The sequence below is a fragment of the Pomacea canaliculata genome, linkage group LG2 (assembly GCF_003073045.1).
Source record: "Pomacea canaliculata isolate SZHN2017 linkage group LG2, ASM307304v1, whole genome shotgun sequence".
In the NCBI taxonomy this organism is placed as follows: Eukaryota; Metazoa; Mollusca; class Gastropoda; order Architaenioglossa; family Ampullariidae; genus Pomacea; species Pomacea canaliculata.
Genome location: NC_037591.1, coordinates 42430800 through 42456003, shown reverse-complemented (window position 1 = coordinate 42456003; position 25204 = coordinate 42430800). Strand labels below are relative to the sequence as shown.

Here is a 25204-nt window from a genome sequence, read left to right as displayed (position 1 = left end):
GTTCCTCCCAGTGAAGTCAACCATGGGTTTGCTTCACCACCTGTCTCTTCAGATGGGCTTTGTCTAGTTAATTGTAAACTAACTGCCTCTTGTGGTAGCCCTGAACAGTCAATGCAAAAGCAGAATGTGCCTGTAGAGAAAGTGATTACATCACTTGATAGTGCAGTCGAAGGAGAAAAACCTTGGTCAGGACCATCCAGTGATAGCAGGGCAGAGTCTATGTCCATGGACTGGGAGCTACATGCAAACTCCCAGGACATAACACAAAGGACATGTGAATCTGCCTGTACAAGAATGCCTCCTGATGGAATGGAGAATAACTTCCCAGCATCTCCCTCGGTCACAGATAGCACCAGTGGCACACCAAAGGCACTCTTTATCTATCCACTTCAGGATCTGCCATGTTCATCTCGTACAACAACTTGTTACTATGGGAGCCGTGATTCAGCAGAATTGGAGCTGACTAAGCAAGAGGGTTGCCCACCTTTGGTGCTTGTCTGTGAAGGACGTTGCCGCACTTGGTATGGAAGAAAGGTGCTACGGGCGCAAGCGTTAGCCAGTGGTCACATGGATGGGTTTAATCTGGAAAAGTATATCTCACAGCAAATCCATTTGCGCGACTCAGGCTCCAGCTTGGAACCTATCAAATTCAAATGTGAACTCTCAATGTGCCCAAGTCCTGACAAGACAGAAGCTGAAATTAATTTTGAGTCATGCACACCCCTGAAGGAGTTTTCTGTGTTTGTGACCTTCTTCAGATCATTCTTTCCGAAAGTTGTCAGTCACCATCTCACATCAATTTTACATACAACTTCTTGAAGGTCTGAAAACACCACTTCTTCATCATTATGATACCAGTGCTACTCATTTGTGTGAGAAAGGCATAGCATGGCACTCTCCAATATTTAAAAGCTGTAGGTGCAATGTTCTCCTCATTGTGCAATACTCTTTTGCATTGCAAAGATGTGTTAACTTTCTAATGCTGGAGAAACTCCCATATTTCCCAACTTTTCTCCTTACTGACTTGTCTTATCCATATGTCTGCTGAGAGTAAATCTAGTTTTGTGCCCATTGTCTTTGACTTAAGACTGCTGCAACAACCTCTACAATAACAAATGAAATCTATTTCATTTTGCATGACATAGGCACTGATTTATTGAGAGAGGCTGTCATTTCAAAGGCTTATTAATGAATACATCAACATTTTGTCCACTTTAATGACATTTCAATAAGCTTGAAATGCGTAATTGGACTGCATGAGGATTCAGACCTCCTTTTTCATACATAAATCTTTTCTATGCATGAAAAGGATAGGATTTCAAAGATCTTCCATATAAAAAGTTTTCTTATAAAAAACATACTCTAAAAACTATTACATAGAGGATAGTACAAAAAATTTTCTCAAATAAAGCATCTTTTATAGAATTCTTTGAAGAGCGTCCCAAGATTATATGATCAAACAACATGGGAAAATAATTAGTATGGCTGTATTGTATATTCTTATACATACTACATGCAATTAATAACCAGATGATCTCCAAAACATTGATATAAAAACATATTTACAATCAGTTTTCTTCAAATCTGGTCATGCATGTTTTTACAATGATATAAACTTGAGAAACATCTGACATTCATTTCATAAAAGCTTCTTCAATCTTGATTCAGCTACATTTAACCATGCATAATTTTAAACGCACAACATGAATGCATCTCTCAATACTTAAATTAAGTGCTGTAATCACATAGTAGTAGCATATTTCACTACCAAATTTTTTTTTTTTGTCTGTGAATAAACTGCCTACTTCTTGTACTCATTCGTGAGGAAAAAAAAGTAACATCTGACTCACCATGCTAACCCTTTGTTGATACATTTTGAATGCTTAACATATTATTGTAAGCTTTAAAGACACAGATCATGAGACAGTTTTTTGTATCTTATCATTGACTCTCAAAATTTGTTAGCTATATACAATTTTACTGCGTAAAAATCACTACTTTTTTTTTAATTTATGCCTGCTATCATTTTTTTAAAAGTTAAAACGGTTTACAGCTGTTTTGTTTTGACAAAAAATGTCTACCATCTGATTATTGAAAAGGCATTTGACAGAGTCTGGCACAAGGGACTATGGCATGTTACGGGAAAATTCAACCTAGAAGAAGACCTCATTGAAGCAATCAAAATACTGTATAACAGCTCAACAAGTGCAGTGCTGCTGGATAACCAAATAAAACCTCACTTTTGCAATACAGTAAATGTATGCAAGGGTACCCCCTATCTCCAGTATTAACATCTTGGAGAATATCAGACATGAAATCTTCCACAACCATCACACTTCCATTTCTATTTATGAAAGGCCAATATGTAACCTGTGCTTTGCAAACGACCCAAACCTGTTAGCATGTACTTATCCATGAACTCAAGATCTTATCAGCAGACTGAGAGGCAGTTCAGACACATGGAATGAACGCTAGCACTGATGAGCAAAGTCATGATCATTGGCAACGGCAGAGCAGATATCTACATGGGGGGGGGAGGGCAGTAGTGGGCACAGCTCTAAGATGGAAGAAGCTTCAAGTACTTCGGGGCAGCCAGCAAGGATGGCATCTCCACAAGAGATATCTGCATCAGGATTGAAACAGTAAAAACAGCAATGGCTAAGCTGAATAAGATCTGCATAGAACTATTGTCCAAAATAGGTGGGAGTGGCAGGCCCTGTCATCTCCCACATCTGTCCATGTGCTCCCACCAACAGCAGGAACTGATCAAGGGATGAATGACTGATAAGCCACTACCATCACTGCTACAAAAAATTTTCATAAACACACTAATCAATATATAGATATATCCAAAGTAAACGCTCTTCAGCATTTAGAAATGTATTTTCTCTATAGTAAAATGAAATGCCTCAAGAGATAAACTGGTCACCTTTCCTAGGATGACCATCAATGACAAAGAGCACAGGGCACATAACATCCAGAATCTGTTCAGACAATGTGGACCATCATTTAGTGATATATTACATGAGAGATAGCTGCAGTTCTGTCGAGCCATTAATGGCTAATGCTAAATGCTAGAAAGCCATTTCTAAAAGCTTTTTTCAAAATTCTGCAAAACATAAAGAGAATAATAAAAAAAGAAAAAAGTTTCTATATAATCTAAATGATGTAACATCAATATATAAATATTCAATTTCAAATAATAAGGCTTTTATCTTCCACAAAAAACAAGTTTTAGACATAAAGTCTCCAAAGATGGCAAAATTCTGTATGTGTGAGAGAGCAAGTAGCCATGATTTGAATGCTGGTGAATTTGTAAAACACATTTGATGCCAACTGGGAAGTGTGAGCCCATGCGACCAAGAAGCACCTTGAGTCTGCCTTTGCTGATGGAATAAGGTTCTTTATAAATAAATGTATTATTATTAAAACACTGCACTGGATCTAAAGTTGCATTTCATCTTGTACACAGCTCCCAGAAAAGGAATGACCTTGTCCAACCAGCCCATTAGGTAGTCATAGAGAAAACGCTCATGGTGAAAGGTCAGCTGGTTGATAGTATGAACACAGATGGCTGCTTGCTTGGTAATGATACAATCGTTGCACCCTGAAAAATTCAAGCAGATGAAATGCAGAGCTCGAAGAATTGGGAGGTCTTACCTATATATTGACAGTTAATTTTATTTAATAACACTTTTGAATTTGAAGACTGGTGGTAAGGTGTAAATAAAATCACTGAAATCAATTGATAGTTTATTATTATCATTAATTTTAGTTAAAAAGCAGCCACTGTGGGAAATAGTGTGGTTTGTAAGCCACTCAGAATACTTAGACACTGGTAAGACACCTCCATTTTACTGTAACACGTAGGAGTGCTTAACCCTGCTACTTACATCATTTTCTGCCTTGTGATTCTCCTATCAAGGCCAAAAGCATAGTCCGATAATCACCTGATGTGTCATCCTGAAAATACACAGCTGACTTGAAACTTCATACCCCTGCTTGCAATGTCGGACAACCTTGACTTATATGGTGTACATGGAGTGGGAGCAAACCCTGCCACTCAGTGACACATGATAAATTCCTTTTGCAATAAAGCAAAATAAGCAATATATGTGACAGATATTGCTATCACAAGAAAGAGAAGGCAACTGTGAGTACTGCAATGGAGGTTCCACTATAGGTCGTAGATTGGATCTGATGGTGTGGCCCGTTCCATGTTGGGAAGGACAACTTTGAAGCAAGCTTTTTATTTATAGCAAACTCAGCTGGGTATATATGTTAGTATTAAGCCAATGTGTATATTTCATGCAGCTAATAATTTCAGCAGTCAAGCATTTGATGTTACTAAATCATTAAAATTAAATACATAGCAAATCATTTATTATACACCTAAAAATCAGGGGCTGTAGATATAAACTAGGGGTTTATGTTACTTTTGGAGGTAGCTATGAACTTGAGGCAATATGGAGCTTTTTAACTGCAACCATGCACAGGCCAGAAGTTCTTGATATAATCCAAAAATCCCCATTTTCCTACTAAGCACTGAATGGGGTTCTTTGGGGTTGTAGGGAAAGCATAAATGTAGGCATGAGTTCATGGCTACAGCCTTAGCTTGCAATGCAATAACGCAGCATGCCAATGTCTTGTACACAATGATGCAGCATGCCAGTGTTGTTTTAAACACAATAGCTCAACATGCCAATGTTTTATAAATAATAACTCAACATGCTGACATGGTTTTTCAACATCAGGAAACATCACCAATTATAAAAAAAACACAATCATCAATGCATGACACTGTAACGAACATCTCTCAGAAACACGAGCAATGGGGAAATGGTAAAAACATCACAAAACTTACAGCAATGAATGATGCCAAAGACTGCTTATAGTTGCGTTGGAATTCCTGCTTAATCTGTACCATGTCTACCTCACAACGTGATGCCACAATACGAACTAAAGTGTTGTCATCTGTCCCCAGTCCCTTCATAGCACGATATAATTCACTTGCAAAGTAAGTTGGCTTTGACCGGATTACCCTCACTGCACAAGTTGAAAGCAGCAAAGAACTTTTAAAAATTTTCATATATAGTGCATGCAGGAGACTTGTTTTTGTTTAGCACATGCAAAACATTTTTAAATGCAAAGATTGCTCGAGGAAAAAAAAAAAGAACTATTCAAAAAACTTAATGTTGGTGTTTCTTTCTTTCTGAAATGCCCTTATTCAATAGTACTCATAGTTTAGACTCACCAACAAAGAAAGATTCACTTACAGAAACTATACAAGATTCACTTACAGGAACAATACAAAATCTGCTTAACTATACAAAACAAAGAACCCCAAATCTGTTTTGTATAGTTAAGCAGATTTTGCAACTTGTTAATTCAATACCACAAGGATTTTATAATACAATTTTATGAGATTTTTCTGCCAACATCTTGATAGCTTAATGTAAGTTAAACATTAGGAGAAGTGACTGCTGCTCACCAATTGCCAACATGCCCTCCTTAAGGTCGCCTGACATCTCACTGATAATAGTGTCTTCAATGTCCTTGTTTGCTAGCTTAGCGTACTCCTGAAACGTTGCACGCAGCTGAGCATAGCTGCGAGACACTAGAATCACATTGAAGCGGGACTCATCTGTACCCCACTTCTTTTCTCCAGCCTCCAGCAGTGCTAAGTTTCAAAAACCATGAAAAGATGCTTGAGGCAACATGGAACTTGAAGATGTCACTATGGTGATGTGTTTAAATGCACAAAATGAGGAGTCTCACTGTAAGTGCATGGAATATGCAGCTCAATGAGGTTTTATTCACTGTTGTCTCTGAGAGTTAATACCCACAGCGCAGTTAGAGTTAATATAGTCTGGGGCTTGTAAACAACACTATCTCATCAAAATGAAAACATTTCTTATTAATGATATATACTTGCAATAACATGTAAGTTACAGGGTATAATATATTTTATGAGTTAAAATACAGTTGCAACTGTAAGAACTTGTGGAATCAGTTTTTTACAAGTCATTTGTGATGTGGGCAAAGCATGCTATCGTTTTTATCAATAACATTTCATGGCTATTTCATTACATTTCCATGGGCTTTTTGCAAGGATATTTCTATGTTCTGTAGTTCAGATATTCACTGAGATATTAAAGAAAAATATTGTAGCTACCTTGTGCATCCTGTTTTGCTTTGTTTCGGTCAAATTCTGGGCCCTCAGGCCGATTTGCTTGCAAACATCCCACAAGTAGTCGCTTGAAGTCTCCTGAAGTGTCCCCTGCTATATCTGCCTCCAAGTCCTTAGTGAACACTAAAATAAAAGAGGGATATCTTCTGCCTCATTACCAACACATGGCAAGAATTAGTTATTTTTATTTCAGTATTATAGTCAATATATGCTATACAAAGTTTAAGAGACTTTGGGATTTAAAAATGACAAAATGGCATTAATAACAGTTATCACAATCCTATGCATATGGTATTGGACATTTATCCACATGCATGTTGCTGCTACAGCATAAACAATTGATTCTATTTTCAGATTAAATGATTTTAAGCACTTTTGCATCATATCAAAAGTAGGAGCAAAATAAATACTTGTTTTGTAGGCTTGCTTAATGGCATTCAGCTGGGCATTAGTTCGAGTGCAAATAATTTCAATGAGGACTTTCTCATCTGTTCCAAGACCCTGAATGTATAAAAGATTTTAGCATGAACTTTATGCAGTTCAGGAGAATAAAAATTTCTGGAACAAAAGATAGCCATAATAAGCTCCAAAAAACATTAACAAAGACATACAGTCTCAAACACTTCATGGCATTTAGCAGGATAAAGAGCTCTTGCAAAACATAATATATCAATAGCAAAATATCAGCAGTAATATATCAATAGCAAAATATAGTCAGTGACTCTTTATGCTGTCTAACATATTGCTAGACATTGTCCACTGTACCAACTTCACTAATATCTGCAGCGGCCCGGTGGCGCAACGGTTAGCGCCTGTCACCAATACAGTGAAGTTTGGCTGCCCTGAGTTCATTTCTCGTCTCGGGCACGCTGTTCTTTCTCTGCACGTGGCATCTGTTTACAGGGCTGGCTGCTTGCCATAATATAGCCTCAGTTGCTAGCTCGGCGTAAAACACCAATTCCCCCCCCCCCCTTCACTAATATCCCTATACACATCCATGGCCGGAGGGGGCGTGAGGGCTCTTGTGTGCATTGCTACTTTTTTGTTGTTTCTGAATAATTATTTGTTACCTTGGGCTGGAATGCCCCAAATTGAAGTGATCTTTAGTTTTTGTTTTGGAAAGAATGCGCATGTCCATTTTCAAGTGTGTGACACTTCGAAAGGGAGACGTGGTCAAATTCTTACATCCGTAGTACAAGTTGGGCAGCACTAATCTGAATCCTTCATAGGTGACAGATAAATTTATCCAGAGAAGACATGGACTGCAGTACTTTAGGAATGAGGTGTTCAAGGCAGTCACATGTGACAGACATATATTCTGGAAGACTGCAGTATAGATGTTATGTGTCTGATTTTTGAGAAACAGATCGATGCCGCAAACACTTCCACCATATATTGTATGTTTATAGAGTTCCGCTAAGATATTTTATCAATTTTGAAAAGAAACCAGGTTGTCAGTTGTGACAGCCCATGAAACTGAGGTCTGAAAACAGTTTTCAGCTGGTACAAATGCAAGTTATGCATCATAATTTAAATGGAGAAACCGAGGGATGAGCAGTGGGTCAACATCCTGCCTCACCTTGATGGCTTTGTTAAGCTGCTTTGCATCAAACTCTGCTGGTCCCAGCAGCATATCCACACACAAAGTCTTAAAGTTCCCACTCAGTTCACTGGACAGCTCCTTGTCCAGGTCCTTCAAAAGAAAAAAGAAACTGATTGCATACAACAATTAGAATATCCCTGTGAGTGGTAGTGTCGAATCCAAAGAAAAAAATAGATTAATAGATGCACACGGTCGAGCATCAGTAAGAGAAAACAATGAAGGACATTATGGATGTCTCCTTCTTGTTCCTAATCACTCCCAGTGAAGCATAGGGCCACATTTACACCCCACCATTGGTTCTAGCCTAAAACTTGTCTTGTTAAATTGTCGCCGGCTTTCGCAAGGTGTGACCGATTCAGTCCCATTTCCGCTTCTTAATGTCTTGGCTGGCAGGTTTTTGATTGGTTCTCCTACAGGTCTGTACTGGAGATCTTATCAGTCCATCTGATGTCGAGGATGTGGCACAGATATCTGTTGACGAATGTCTGAGTCTTGGTATGGTGCTTGTCACACACGCCAGGTCTCAGATCCATATAGAAGGACTGACTTTACATTTGCACTTGAAGATGCGAATCTTGGTGTGTAGAGATAAAGCCTTGGAGTTCCAGATAGGTCGCAGGGTGTGGAATGCAAGCCTGGCTTTATATATTCGGCTTCTTACATCTTCATCTGCACCTCCATCTTTGCTGACTATGCTGCCAAGGTAGGTGAAATGGTCAGACTCTGCAATACATTCCCCATGTAGTTGGAGTGGGGCTTCTTGCTTGTTGTTGACCCGCATTATGGATGTAGGGTTAGGTTTTCTAGAAAGCTTTTTTTCACTCCCCAACAATCTTTTCTTTTGATTTACAGAAGTTCATGAAGCAGTACTATTTATACTGGGCTGGTTTTGGGATACAAATAGACTCTTGTCAGTTTGCTTGTAGTCTTTCATGTGCAGCACATTGAGCTCACATCCACACAGCAAACTAACCTGTTACAAGTCTCACATCATCATCATCATTAAAGATGGGGCTTGTTTGCATGTACAGACACTGGAAGTCTGTAGATTGCATAGTGGTGTTATCACTGTTTAGCATTTGGTTCCTACTGAACCAAGGAAAATCTCTGGCATTAGACAAATGAGATAGACTGAAGGTGTCTATTCTACCAGTTCTTAGCTACAGACACAGCTGGTTACTCATATCACTAGGATATAAAAAAAGCTATTCTCTTATCAACTTCTTTTCATTATTTAAATTATTCAAGTATGATTTCTTATATGAACCAGTATTCATATATATTGACAGTTCCCCTAGTCACTCACCTTCCCAAACATAGTTTTAAAAGTTACAGCAATTTGCTTGCGCTGTTCTTGAGACCTCTGACTCAACACTCCAATGATTGCTTGTTCATCTGTACCTGAATATATTAACACGTTTATTTAAATCATTAGCCTATTTTGTAAATAGTGGTGCACAGAATTCTGAAATTTACAAAGTAGTGTTATATTGCCTATTATCTATCCTCCAAAAATGGAGATGTTCTTTAATTCCATTTAAATTAAAGTATATATATTTTCTTTTTTCTCAGGATAGATAGATAATGGCAATACAAACCTACCCTGTCCATTTCAGCATCTTATATACCATCATTCAGAAAATAGCTTGTCGCAAAATTTGATTTTTGAACATACGATTTCAATGCATGCCACAGAATCCCATCTGCAAGCCATGACTTGGTGCTATATCACATGTATCTACTATAAGAGCAGCACAGCAAAATGATTACATCTCCATAACATTTTTTAATGAGGAAGAAGATAAAGTCTGCTATGCCTTGAAGCCATTAAGGTATGTGTAATTTAATCTTCAGAAATGTAATGTTTCTGAAACCAAAACATCTGCTGAACCAGCAGAATTTGAAAATAGACTCAGATCAAACTCTGATAGTCATTTCATTTTGGTCACATGCTGTGAGACCTGTTGCTAAGGCCAAACCTCATGAAATTAACACGTTATCAAGTGAGGGGCAGATTTTCAAACCATGTGTAATCTGCCATACCTTTGGTGATATACAATGGTAGTGCAATATTTAACACGTTCATTTTGCATTTCATTTTTGGAGCCTCTGAATGTACTATAGAAGGAGTGCCCAGCGTTGCTGGGATTGAAAAAAAATTTGATTTGGTGTGTTGCATCACATCATTTATAGCTTGATCAAGTTTGTTCAATTCACTAATTAAAATTTATGTCATCAGTGCAGGTTAGTAAGTGAAACAAACTGCTGCAAGAATGGGATTTGCAATATGGATGCAACATTTCATGTAGCACAAGCTTAATAAGACTTCGGATCAGTAGTATTTCACTCAGGATTCTTTACCAATACACGAAGGACGCGAACCCTATCACATCCACTTACCAAAGCCCTTCATGGCCTTCATAAGAACTTCACAGTCCTGCTCAGCACTAAATCCTGCATATGGCTTTAGAGTGGGGTCTTCTTGCACTGGTTCTGACTCCAGTCTCACCTCCTTCATCCAGCTCAGTGTCTGTCTTTTGTTTTACTGCCTCTACAAAGCCCTTTCCAGCTGTGACAGTTACATAGTCAACATGTTTTCCAACAGGAAAAAATCAAACAGAATGTATTTTCGAACAAAAAATATCCCATACAAATTATCTATTATGCAAAAAAATAGTGAAAGAAGATAGTTCAGTTAAACGCTTCATAAGACTTGTCTTAGACAAACTGAACCTCTTAATTTACTTTCTCTAAACAGATACATTAATTATGGGACCATTGTCTTTTTCTTTAAACATTTTATTACCCTTACTTGTGCTTTCTATTCTTACTTTGTTTTTGAGTGATTCAGTGTTTAGGTCTCATCCAAATGACACTTTGTTTAGGAAATCTAAAGTAATATAAAGAAAATGGATATTAAACAATTTTGTCTTAATCAAGACTCCAGTTGTGTGAAATTGATTAAGTAGGTGTGTCTGTTAAAGGATACAACCCTCTGCAATAATTAGCTGTAACTTACATTTTGCAGCACTCTCTGGGGGAGGGCCACCATTGATGAGAGCAAGGAGGGTATTGCGATAGTCACCACTAGTGTCACTCTGTAATTGATGAGAAAGACACATTAGCTTGTTCCATATGTGCTATAGATTAGTATGTTTCCATAATATGCACATCCATGTACTCATATGCATTTGCAGGCACATGCACATTTTTATGCTCATGAGAGGTGGGTCCACTTGTGTCTGAATGCTTTGATCTGCTCAAGAGACAATAATTCTTGACACATGTATCAAACTTTCTGATAATGACAAGGTTTGTTTTTTGTCTGGGGACCCCTTTATACATGTGTCCATATAAGTTCTGTCACTAATGCTCATATTGTCATCATCCTGCAACATAACAAATCTTTATAAATACATACTGTAACAAACTGTTCCAATGTCTGTCCTGTCAATTTCTGAAACTCTTCTTTGATGTTGACTAGGTCTATCTCACATCGAGTGACAATGATCCTGATGAGGGTATCATCATCAGTGCCAACACCTGACATAGTCTTCTGCAACTGGCGGGCAAAATGACTAAACTTGTTCCTCACACATCGGACTGGAAAATTTAAGAAAAAAATGTTGATGCCCCTGAACTCTGATTTACTAAATTCCTACAACATTTAGACAAAGGTCAGGTACCTTTCTATAACTAGAGAATTTTTGTTACAAGTTTATTCCTTGTTACTCCTCGAGAAGCATAGGGATGCTTTGTTATTATTATACACTCAATATATTACATGCAATTCTGACACCAGTTTCCAAGGAGATATGCTTGTATAATAATACTCTGTACAATGGCTGCAATGTATTTAGGTAATACAGATGTACCATTAATTTACACTACACAGACACTCACCAATGCTTTTCATTCCACTCAAAAGATTTCCCGAGAGTTCACTCTTTAATGCCTCCTCGATGTCCTTCTTGGATATCTTGCTATACTCTTCAAAAGTAGCACGAAGCTGAGGAAAGCTTCTAGAAACAAGAATGGCATTGAAGCGAGATTCATCTGTGCCCCACTTATTTTCTCCTGCCTCATACAGTGCCTTGGCATCTTGGTGGGCCAAATTCCTATCCACTTCTCGGCTATCACTGCGGTTGGCTTGCACCAAGGACACTAGAAGTCTCTTAAAATCGCCAGATGTGTCTCCAATTATATCTTTCTCCAGTTCTCTGCCATACTCTGAAATTGGAGTAAATAAGTGTTAAAACATTTCTGTTTCTAAATGGTTACAAATCCATCACTTAAACACAGATGCTATACACCACTAAAGTTGTCATCATCCTTCTTGTTATTAAATCCTTGGTTGGTAATAATTAAATGTGCCCATTGCTATTTCATAGCACTTCACTGTAGCACACATGCAAAATAAAACAATAAGCATACTAAACAATTAAGCATATCAAGGCTAAAAAAATAACAAAATTTAGGATTTAGAAACAATGGGCTGAAAATGATCAAACCTGAAGCAAATGTACATTAAAACACTCACTCTCTTTGTACAATCTTTTCACTTCCTGAAGCTGTGCGTTTGAGCGAGTGCACAGAACCTCAATCAGGCATCTTCATCTGTTCCAAGACCCTTTAGGAAAACTATTTAACTTTATCAGGGCAAGAAAATAGGTACTATTTAATCTACACAGTAGACTGCTTACATGCTTTTCTCATTTTAACTAGTATTTCAATAAGCTTAAAACAATCACAAAGGATTGTGTGAGTTCATGTTGCTTTGAAGATCAAAGCAAATGTGAAAACCGTTTTTTATTTTAAAATTAATGTTTTGGTGATCAAGATACAAAGGCTGTGTATGCTTATACCTTTGTTCTAACTTTCATTAATGCGTAAAGATCTACGGGAGTCGAAGAAATCAAAAGAAGCTATCAGCCTTCATGGTGAATGGACCATAACTGACCTTGATAGCTTTGTTACAAATGTATGCATCCAACTCTGCTGGCGCCATCAGAAGGCTCTTAAGAACCTCAAAGAAATTACCACTTGTGTCTCCCTTTAAATCCGCAACCAGATCCTGTTTTAACAAGCAAAGAATTTGTTTTAATTACAAAAGCATGTTTGCCCTGTATCATAGAATAAAAAGATATGAGAAAACTGATGCAAACACACAGAGAAAAGGAAGACCAAAATACTGTTTATAAGACTGTCCCCAAGCACTGAAATGTTGGTCTGAGATTGGTCTGACATGGACCTCATGGACCTATAGCGACAATACATGATGATATAGGAAGCGCATAAATTGGCCCAATATTGGTATGAGATTGGCAGAAACTTTGACCCAAGCAAGATTCAATATTGGTAAAATATTGGTATAATACTGGCCTAGTACAGGGCCAACTCTCAGCACAATTAGGGCTCAAAGTTCTAAGAGCAATTTTCCTCTAAAGACTTTTAATTTAGTGGGACAGAGTTATTAGACCAATTATACAGTAAAGTGGACATGAATTAAATGCATGTGTGTGAATTATATCCGTGTAGCAATATGAAGTGCAATAATTCTGCAACAAACTGGCTCAGTAGTGAAACACATATATTTTTATATACATTAGCCTGTGCATGAACAAATTTTAATACAGTAGAAGGGTTTTCTTTGCAACCTGGAGAATTTGCTGAAAGTACCTACCACATGCATTTATTTAACCTCAAGAAAACTATAATAGTAACATATATTCTGCTGTCTTGACAAAGTAGTGCATACCTTTCCAAACATAGTTTTGTAAGCAGAACAAATTTCCATGCGTTGAGGATTTGATCGATAAGCTAGAATGTTGATGATTGCTTCTTCATCAGTGCCTAAAGTTAAGAAAGATAATTTTAGCCAATGTACTATTTTCAGTATTAAATGTGACAGTTGTTAAAAAAAATACATTCTTACAAAACTGAATACAGGATCAGAAACTATTGAAAAGTAGATGCTATTTGTGACTTGCACTTAAAATTTTCTGGAAAATTCTCAAAATATAGTTCTTGCTCATGAACATGGAATAATGGAACACTGCTAAAAATATATTACTTGCATGATGCTATCACATACTTTTTTCCTCAGCAGATATTCCAGATCATAGCATCTGATTTTTAAGTATTCCTAACATAGCGCTACTAATTTTCCTGCAAGGTATTTTTTGTGTCACTCCATTTTCTGTTATCACTTTCTCAAGAATCCTAAACATAAAAGCTGAATTTGTGTTGTTAGACATTGTTCTGGTATTTGGTTCTTCAATCTTGGTTCAAATGTCTTACCAAGTCCTTTGATTGCCTTTTTCAGTACCTCTGCATCTTGCTCAGCGTTGAACTTAGGATAAGCTATCACTGTTGGTTTTTGCTGAATCAAAGAAAAACTAACTCTCTTTAAGTAATCAAAAAGAACTCTCAGCAATTTCAGTTTAAATATTACCATAAAACATGAAAAAACTTTTCAATGTCTAATAATAAGAAGAAGGAGGAGGAGAAGAATTAAGAAGAATAGGGTTTGCATAGCGCATTTTTCCACAAAAGAAGCAAGCTCAATGCACTCTACAAGACGTACAGGGCAGTAAGTATAGTGATGCTGTCTGAAAAAGAAGGGCATTCCAATCATGCAGGCAATCACATGTACATACTCAGTGAACATTGCTAGGAACATGAAAGAATGCAGAGAGAAGAAGATGGACAAAGTAACATTCAGGGTAAACCAATTACACCAGGTGTTTCTGAAAAAGATGGATTTTAAGTCTAGACCAGAAAGAATGTAGCATCTCTACTGTATGGAGAGAGAGGGGCAATGAATTCCAAATAGTGTGACTAAAAATATGTTCAATATAAATATCTACAGCTATTCTTAGTGTAGAAGATTTGCCCTTTCAACTGCAGAATTTTTTAGATCATCCTCATAGTAAAAAGACTATTAGATATATTTCATAGTTGAACTGAAATGCTCTTAAGTACACTTACATTTAGATCTTCAGTTTCTTTTTCATAGTATGGGTCTGACTTCTTTACTGTCTCTGGTTTTGCTTTGGGCTTTTTCTCTGATTCAGAAGCAGAAGCTGGCTTTTTTTCAACCTCTGCTACATTAGTTTTCTTGGTTGGCACAGTCTTTGCTGGAGCTGGTTTCTTGACTGCTCCCCCTGAAAGAAGAACCATGTTCTTCAGTTTTTAACAGAAAACACACTACACTCTACCACTGGGATTCTCTCTCTTACTCAGAAACATTTTATAGGAGATGTGCCAACAACAGCTTGGTGCACAACTAGCAACTGATCACAAACAAGCTTAATTTTTTTTCCAAACAGAAATTTCTTAACAGTTTTATAAGAATATTATTGAAAACTAATAATGATTACTGTTAAATGGAGATGCACATTAGTATGTGATCAGAAGGCCATCAGTTCTTTCTTAGACTAATCACTGAGCTAGGCACCAACAACTTTTCAACTATACTCATGAAGCTGCTACACTCTTCAGCTCGCAATCAAATGTGGTGACATGGGGCAGTTTTCACTCAATGATACTCTTTGGTAGGTTCTGTACTTTATGGCACAAAACAGTTCCAGATTAACTGCCATCAGATTTAATTATTCTGATAATCCTGACTGCAAATTAGACACATTGCTCAACTTGCTGTAAATTAAAGCTTCTAATTTCTTCACATCCCTCAATAAAACACAATCTGACTACAACTGCAATATGTCATGCTAAATCATTGATTTATGGATGACTGGACTATTTCAATCTTCATCTTAAAAATCAGTGATTAAAAACACACAGGAAGCAAGCTTTTGCAGCACATACATGCAAACTTGCATGCATGACAATATGCTTTTTCAAAAATATGTATAAATTTTACACACACATGCACAGAGATTTCTGATATGCTTCAGAAAAAACTTAAAACTTACTTGGAATTCCTGGTTTAGCCAGGACCAGATTAACGCGGTACCCATCTCCCTCATCCTCAAACCTGGCTTCCAGTAACTACCAAAATTACATCAAAACCTTCATAAAAAACATTATTTCATAGTAAAATCATTCAAAAGGTAGTGCACAAAAGCATATTTATGACAATTAGAAGCAAGAAATGCTGATGCACCATATAGTTTATACATTAGGAAGTCTCAGTGGAATTGTAATCTTCCAAGATTTGTAAATCACATATTATTCATGGATGTCTTTTCTTCTTTTTTCAGGAGTGCAGCCATATGTGTATATGGAAACAATTTAATTATGCATAGAGAATAGATTTTTTTTTTAAACTGACCTTTCCGATTTTTGGTTCTGCAACTTTAATCCGGAAGTCCCCATGTGATTTTGCATAATCCACCATGTGGGCATAGATATGAAGGAGATTTTCCTTGAAGTCACCTGTAATAACCATAAGCACTGCTAATCTCAAGCAATGACTTGTTTTTGCAGTCCAAAGCAGATCCAGTCAAATCACAAAGAGTTGCTCTTGAATCTTACAAATGAAAATCTAGCTGTATGCCCCTGTGAAGAGGTATTTTGTGTGTGCACATGTTTTATGAGAAAGAAAATGAGAATTTGCCTAGCAGTGAGAAGACTCCATCCACGGAGAGAATCCTTTTTGCAAAGAACACATAAAGTCATGGTTTGGATGAGTAGTGTGCGCAGATGTGCATGTTTAAAGACAGAGCAGAAGAGCTGCTGACCTTCATGTCTTTCCTCCTCTTGCTTCACTCCATCAAACTGATTGTTGCTAATATTGTAACACTCATCAAGCTAATTATTGCTAATACTGTAACATTCATTAGGCTTATTTTTATTTACAACAATAAACACTTTGTTTTCCAATCTATTCTATCCCTTTATACCTCTCAAAAAGAAATACAAACAAAGTGTTTGTCTATAATGTTCTTTATTAAACTTGTGAAATATAATTGATCCAGCAACAAAAATGCTACAAATACTGCACACAAGGATGTCACACTAAATTTAATGTGTATCTAAATCTTCATGTTTTTGACTGTTACTTTGTGTCTACATAAATTTACTTGATGCAGTATGTGTAATTGGTTGTCACAAAACCAACTAACATTAGGCAGGAATAAATTTCAGCAGTCACAAGACAGTGTAAAGTTTTATTTTTAAAAAATTTAGTTGCAGTTTACTCCTTACTCTAAGAAATAACAATTTACTAACATAGCATGTTTCTTAATTAACATTTTACTCCATTTATTATGCAATGACTTGTCAATATACTATCTTTCATAGAACAGAAAAATTTAACTTTGTGTGACTGTTTTATACATTATGATATGCTTAGGAAATACTGTATGCATGTAGTAACACTCAATTAAAATTTAGAAAATGTTGCTGAATTTAAACTGATCTCCCCTATACACTGTCTGTACGTAACATCAAGTTTTCAGTCATTCTACTTTATATGTGCATACTTTAAAATATCAGGTAATCTCATTCAATATATATATGCCATTGCTATCTTAAATATGTTTACACCTTTCTCAAGCTGAACAAATTTTATATTTTGATGTTTGGGTATGGCCTAAAGATATGACAGGCGCCAAATGGAGGTAGCTAGAGGAAGATCAAGATTTCTTCACTGGTGCCACTATAGTAAGGTGACCAGAAGTTTTGGGGGAGAAAGTGGGACAAGTGCCGATGCTGGTGTCGTCACCGTCAAAGAACGCCGAAAAAAAAGTGGGGGGAGGCGCTGTGGGGGCCTTTCCTCTGACTTTGTCAGATGCGAATCAGCGTATGGTATTCAGATTTTTAAAGACAAGCGGGACATTTGATGGACTTGCCAGAAAGCCAGAAAGCGGGACATTGGGCATCCCGCCCGATGAGCAGGCGGGACACGAGGTCAAAAGCAGGACGTCTGGTCACCTTACACTGTAGTATCCTGACCTGATGGTAATGATTATGTGAGCAGTGAAGGTAAATGAAGTGAAGTGAGGCAACCTTTTCCCACACACTCAATTGGATGCAGGACAAGTGGCAGAAAATCTACAACTCTTCATTGCATGGGCTTGATCAAATGCTATGGCTGTATTCCCTCTTCACCAATTAAGTTTCAGCGTTGGAATGTAAACGGCAACAAAGCATCACATCTCTCTCTTTCATGTCGCTAATCAAATCACCATGCAGCTTGTCTGTCACCCTGTCTCAGTTATGCTGATGATGATGATGATGTAGTTTTATAGCGTGGTAGTATCCGCACCACAAAGATGCGCTCAATGCGCGGTGATCCCAGCTGCCACCAAACTGCAGGTCAAATGAAAACTTCAAATAAGTTTAAACAAGTGAGTCTTAAGATTTTTCTTGAAAGATGCAATACTATCAGACTCCTTGGTCGAGAGGGGAAGTGAGTTCCACAAAAGCGGGGCTACATTGGAGAAGGATCTGAAACCCGCAGTCTTCTTGTTAGTATTCCCTGACTGAACACTCGGTCGTTCAAGTCTGAAGTGTGCTGCTGAACGAAGGTTCCGCTGAGGTTGGTAACAGCGAATGAGTTCTTGGAGATAGACAGGCGCAAGGTCGTGAAGACAGCCATAGGTTAAGGTTAACAATTTATGCTCAATTCGCTTCTCCACAGGAAGCCAATGTAGGTCACGTAGTACAGGAGAAATATGGTCAGTTGTTTTCTTTCCTGCAATTAACTATCCTCGCAGCCGTATTTTGCACTCGCTGTAGCCTCGACAACTCTCTCTTTGAAATCCCCCAGAGGCAGCTATTGGCATAGTCTAATGTAGAACCGATGAGGGACACAGCAACTGCATTTGCAGTCTTCTTATTAAGACTGGGTCGGAGTCGTCCAAGAGTGCGGATATGGAAATAACATGCCTTGACTACAGAACTGACATGATCAGACATAGAAGATTGTCGACACAGAGTCCAAGGTTCCGTACGGAGCTGGAGAGGGGAATTCTAGCTTGACCCACTTGGATGGAGTCTAGAGAGACTTTGCTAAGGCTAAACTTGGAACCACATAGCATCGCCTCTGTCTTCTCATCATTAAGCTTGAGTTTATTCCTCAGCATCCATGACTTGACCTCTAAGCAACAATCTTCTACAGCACAAGCTGCCTCACGCACCGACTCACTGTCAGTACTAAATGAAATAGAGTTTAGTGTCATCTGCAAACATATCTTACGGTTCACATTATGCTTCTCAATGAGAGGACCAAGCTGAGATGTGTAAATAGAAAATAGAACCGGGCCAAAAACAGAGCCCTGCGGGACACCGCACAGCAATGGAACTGTCACTGAAGAAGCTTGATTGACCATCACCCTTTGTGTGCGGTCACTGAGGTAGGAATGGAACCACTGCAAGGCGGAACCACCAATGCCCACCTCCATCTGGAGACGAGTTAGTAGAGTGGTGTGATCAATGACATCGAAGCCGCACTCAGATCAAGGAGGACCACAAGAGTCACTTTCCCTGCATCCGCACTGCAATGAGCACCTTAAGAACTCTATAATCAATCACTGCAAGGCACACTTTGTGTGATGTTCCTGCAAGTCTGCACCGACAGCTTGATTATTGGAGCGGGAGCGCTTGTTTATGTCAGTGTGTACCGCTGACAGTGCTTGGTCCCTCCACCCCACATCCCCTTCCACCCCATCACGTGGTCACGCGAGACAGACAGCAACAGCGGGTGAAGTATAAGCACCCAAGCTGTCCTGTACAAATAGCGAGCGAAAAGCAGTATCGGCACCTTTTTCTCGGCACAGAATCTGGTCCTGCTGGGTATGGCAGTAGAGTTTTGCGAGTGAGTTAGCGAGAAGTACCATCCGTCCATCGTGACGCAAGGCATCTGGTCAGCTGGAAATAGCGGCTCGTGGCACTCAGCTTCTTTCCCCACCTCAGGGAGTTAGGTGCTAGAGTTTGATAGGCTGGGTAGGTAGTTCAGGATAGATACGGTAGTTGTTTTTGTAAATTATGTAAATAAATCCATGTCTTTGAACCTTATATACCTGTGTTAGTGCCAACGAATGCTAGTGTGTCGCACGTACCGGTGTCTTCGTCGTGTGAATGAGGTGAACATGTATCACTAGCGCGAGTGAGGTTTTTGTACTGTCCATGTAGTCGTGACACAGCAGCAGAGAGAGAACACATGAGAAGATCCGTGGAAATGATGCACTGAGAGAAAAGACACTTTAGTCTGAGAGATAGTAAAGCAGGGTCTAAGGTCGGCTGAATTTGGGTGTGTGGTGGATATAGGTAAAAAAAAAGAACACAACGCGAGGTAAAAGATTAGACGATGAATCCGACCAACGAGAGCTAGAATTTTAGTGGAAAATTCTCCTTGGGAACTTCCGTCCTCTTCCCTGGAACAACAAAGAGGAACGGACTGATTTGGCGCTAAGCTAAGGTAGCCAGGTAGGGTGCTAGCGAGAGTCGGTCAGTCCGGCTACAATTATAAATCACCACTGGGCTACCAGCAACCCTTCTACAATTACAATTATTTGATAAGACATTTCTCTAAAATAAATGTTTAAAGTAAGCATATACAAGTGCAAAATAAAATAAGTAGATGCAGTCTTATAAAATATGAGGTATTCCTGTTTTAACTGTTTTAATAATGGCCTATGGTAGTTTTCATGACACTAGAAAGAGGTAGCATATATGCTTTAAAAAATAAAGGTACAAAAGGTAGGCATAGCATTACGGTCATTGGGCTGGGGAGGTGAGTAACTAGCATCCATACTTATTTTGGGGCTTTCTTTCATGAGGGTGGTGCCCATCTCTTAGAATTACCTTCTTCAACCCTCTATATTCTATAGAATCATATAACTACAGTCAGGTCAGATGGGGGAACCATCGAGATTCTTTACATGTATAGCTCTGTTATGAGCAAAATCTGTTCATACTTAGGCAATCGTTGCCTTTTTTCTTGCTTGACTTCTGTATTTAGACACAGCAGGAAGTGCTACCTGAAGATGTGACTGAGAACAAATGGCTTCTTGCCCACTGGACATACCATTTCCTGGGGTAACTGGGTTGAGAGGTGGATCCTTGTAAGTTGGCTTGTACTCAATGGCAGGTTTGGGTGGAGGTGGGATGGCCTTCTGTGATTGTTCCTCCAGCAGTTTACGGATCTCACCCAAAGTTACTGCTCTGTCTTTGGGATGGAGATCCTGAAAGGGCAATAGCAAGATTAGTTTATCTTTTTATTTTTGTTGTTGCTTTCTTCCATTTTTATTACTTCATCTCTCTCATCCTTTTAACTCTCTCCCCCTGCCTCATTTTGTTATTATTATTTTGTTGGTATTTATTCTTTCTACATTGTTATAGTTTCTCCTCTTGTTATTCTTCTTTCCTCTTTATGTCTTTCTTTTTGTATATTTTATACCTAAATTGTGGCATGTAAATAATGATACCATTGTTTGTTGATGAAAGCTTACAAGCTCTTCCAGAAACTAGAGAGTTACTGACTTCTGTGATGAACAGCAATGTCAGAGCTGTGTGCAGAAATTCTTTAAATATGAAGAACTAGAACATTATAAATTTAATTCCTAGTAGCCATATCCATAATGGGACTAGAAAATCTATCTTTATGGGAAACATTCCATACATGATTGTTTGTTCTATTGAATACTAGTATGTGAAGTACCAAAACTATAAAAACAACTTCATAAGTTCCCTGATCACAATAAAGCTGTCATTTTGCTGGCTATTTTTTGCCTGATATTAATTTGTAAGCTCCACTTAAAATATTCATGTGAAGCCAGTGTTAAAATGGAAACTACACCAATTATTGTTGATGTTAACTATCACTTATATGTAAAAACATACACTGATCATTTGTTCAGTCAGGAAACCATACTGGACAGGATACTGTGGAATGGGTGGACCTCCGTTGCCAATGGCTACCATTCCAGGCTGTGCATTCATTCCAGGCCAGACACTACCAGGGGGGGCACCCCAGACATTGATCTGTGTCCCTGAATAGTTGGTTGGATTGAAAGGACCATCTGGAATAACAGCCTGTAGATGATCTGCAAAAACAAAATAAGTGTATCTATAGCTCTTTTGTATTACACCTTGACTTAACAGTTTTTAAATAATCTCTGGACTTAAAATTCATAACAAATTCTCACCAAAACTCAAACACCTTCCACCATTCAAACAATAAGCAATGATGCATTTCTTTGTGATTCCTACAATATCTGGCAATAGGGCACTTTCACTACATGCATAGGTAAGTTATAGCTGAGTGCTTACAGTATGGGCATCCAAATCTGAAGGAACGCCACGTGATACCTGTCTGGCATAGTAAATTTCCTACAGTCAACCCAACTGTTGGGAATGGCTACCTGACTCCATAGGGGGTTGGGGAAAGGTAAAGCAGCAGGGGGAGCAGAGCTGTCTCCCTCACACAAAAGTGGTTCGAGGAAAAGTGTGGTTTCTAACATCTCACCCTACAAACAACCTTAAAAAAAAAGCCTGTAATCTACATCTCTTATTCTTAGAGTTTAGAGTATTATTTGGAAGCAACACATTCAAAACACAAGATTTTCATAGAGCAGGATCCCAAAATAAAGCAACAGACTTCTGTACTTTTACAGTGAACAGTAATCAACAAATAGGAGAGTGCTATCATGGATGTGTATAGGTGGATTGTTGTCTGTCTACCAAGACCAACGATTAGCCTCTTGCGAAGTTCTCCATTCAAGCCTAAACAAAGAATGTGACTAAACCGGAAGCTTTGTAGTAATATGCCTCGTTTTAGTAGTTAATCTGAAATGTAAATAAACCGGAAGCTTTAATTGTAGTGTCATTCCTTGTTTTAGTAGTTAACTGGAAAAAACTGTCTGCCAGCAGTCCAGTAATACAAGTTCATGGTGCTATTTCTTACCATGATCTCCATCCCCTGCTCCATATTTACCAAGATTTCCTGTGCTTGCCCATGCTTCCTTTGGAGTTAAGCGCCCTTTTCGGACAGGAGACTGAAGCAATAAAGATGCAAGATTTAAAATACATAACATTTAAAAACTTCCTTTTGCACTGTTACTGTTCACAGTCTTGCTTTCTACAGCAGAAACAGAAAAAGTGTAAAGATACAATCGCACAATGATAAAATGCTTTTAACATCCAACTTATGCTTCCATAAAAGATGTGCAATAGCAAAAAAAATAACAACAAAAAACTAAAAACCAACCAGAATTAGTTTTTTATTAATTGGAATGCATTAACATTACCCAGGTCGAATCTTACACTATCTCGTATGATTTGACAATAACTTATTTTGCCCACATGCTCATGGGCTTTATGAAAAATTTGTGAACCTTTTTCCTTTTGGATTTGTTGGATTTGGATGTTGACTTGAGAGTACTGGATGTATCAGTGTCTGTGGTATCAAAGAAACTGGATGGTGATGCAGCGTCATATCCATCAGTACTGCTGACATCACAGGCATCATTAACTTGAAATGTTTTGGAAACAACGGCACTGTCTAGCAATCCATCCCTGAAAAACAAGTCTCACTCTATATCTTTTGACAAAAAAGCATTTAGTCATGGTCAGAATTTAGGATCATAAAAATACATGTATCATATAGTCTCATATTTTATTCTGTGACAAAAGTCTTTAATCTATAATCAGAAAGTCTTGTAGCAACAGAACTCTCTCCTTACATAACATATACAAGTTAATAACAAATGTCCCCTTATCAGAGGTTTTCATACTTTGGAGCAAGACTTTCAACTCTCAACTTAATGTCTTTGTCATACACAAAAATTTATAATCACTAAAGACAATTAATTATGCATTAGAAGAATTTTGACACTTTTCAAGTGCACTACCTTTAAAGCATAATAAACTTTAAACTTCTCTGATCATATACATAAAAGCTTTGTAAGGTAATTCAAAATTCCTCGCACCACCTTTGAAATAGTCTGTCCAGCAGTCTTTTAACCTGCTCCTATTGATTACCTTGATACAGCCACTGCCCTAACAGTGCGCTTTCCAGCCTTCAAACAAAAAGGTGCAAAGTATTTGAAGGTGACTTCTCTCCCGCCTATTTTTCTCTGGAAAGGAGCTGGTTTGGAACCATCTGTAGTGAAATACAACTTGCAGTTTCGTGCCTCTGCAAAATATAATACATGTATATATAAAATATATAATATATAATATCAACAATGTTGAAAGAGGATGATTACATTTAAGTTCGTATTTTGAAAGAACAAAATCCACACAGCTAGTGGACACTTCTTACCTTTCAAAACACTAGCAGCTGTGACTTTTACAAAATTATAATCATGGATACGTGTAAGCTGTTTAACTTACCCACAGAAATTTCAACATATGTGTTGGTATCAATTTGGTTACTTGCCAGGCCTGTACCAAACTCTCTAACAGGAGTGATGAAAGGGGCGGGTAATGCACCAGCACTTGGCATCCTTGATTATATCTGTTTCCATGTGACAAGGGATAAACAAAAAAAAGTTAATCAGATTAACAAAGAATATGGAAAATGGAGAAAAAAAAACGGAGTCATTAGATCCCCTCCCATATTGATTTAAAGGGAATTATATGCTGATCAACTACCCCAGCCAGCAGTAAAGCAAAATATACTAATCCCAAAGTCACCAATCTAAATATTGCTTTTCACCAGCAAATTTACAGAGGAATAGATATAGCCCGAAATTTAAAAAAAGGTAGCAAGAGAAATACAAAAGTGAAGGCAAAAGAATTAAGAAATTTTAGATGACCAGCTTAGTAATACCCCGTTTTTCTTCAAATCAACAGGTACGTCCCACCAAACTAAAATATATAGCTATATATATATATAGATATTGAGGCTTAATGGAGAATACCTATATACCTATACCTAGATTTAAAGACCATCCTAAATACACTTGTGTTGACAAACTTAGAGCGTCACAGCTGCTATTGAAATGTAATGAAAACCAAAAAAAGGAAACAACTTAAACACGTCATAAATACGTACAGCTGTGCGTTGTATATATACTCCAAAAAATAACAGCTATAGATGATTGAATGCAACCTACAACGTATACATACACACCTAGATGCAATCGATGAAAAGCTCAATTCACATATTATAAATGAAATACATTCCTAAAATCTAATGAAAATAATTTTTTCTGGCATAAGCAATTATATAAGTTTTAAAACGCAGGTTTAAAAAACTAAAACTAGCAATACAGGCATATTTAATTAGGGTACCTTTAGCACAGTCAGAGCAGCTTAGCAGACATGACCTGGACTACCTTAAACGTAGATCAGGCAACTAAAGTTTATCAACGAAGATTATTTTGACAAATTTTTGTAATTCTGTCACCTCCCGATCCCCGTGTTTTGAAGAAAGCAGGTTGTTGTTAGGCAGCCATGTTGATCAACAATACCCTCGAAGAGGCGGGTAAGATGTT

General features: G+C 37.8%; 1 protein-coding gene and 1 long non-coding RNA gene across 2 annotated transcripts in view; one reads left to right on the top strand and one right to left on the bottom strand.

The window, feature by feature from the left end:
- LOC112557938 overlaps positions 1 to 25204 on the top strand; it is a 177145-nt gene that overhangs the window by 127779 nt on the left and 24162 nt on the right. The gene's annotated exons all lie outside the window — the stretch shown is intronic.
- LOC112557910 (annexin A6-like) lies at positions 1131 to 25158 on the bottom strand. The gene is given in 28 exon segments (XM_025228044.1): positions 1131 to 3607; positions 3894 to 3963; positions 4865 to 5046; positions 5492 to 5680; positions 6176 to 6313; positions 6601 to 6691; positions 7770 to 7883; positions 9100 to 9194; positions 10194 to 10305; positions 10307 to 10362; positions 10813 to 10891; positions 11215 to 11396; positions 11697 to 12023; positions 12334 to 12402; positions 12405 to 12423; positions 12754 to 12867; positions 13552 to 13646; positions 14094 to 14175; positions 14784 to 14959; positions 15731 to 15806; positions 16090 to 16193; positions 20791 to 20947; positions 21606 to 21808; positions 22669 to 22759; positions 23099 to 23279; positions 23745 to 23898; positions 24099 to 24222; positions 25002 to 25158. Coding segments are annotated over 26 exon segments (3267 nt in total). The 5' UTR covers positions 24211 to 24222; positions 25002 to 25158; the 3' UTR covers positions 1131 to 3607; position 3894.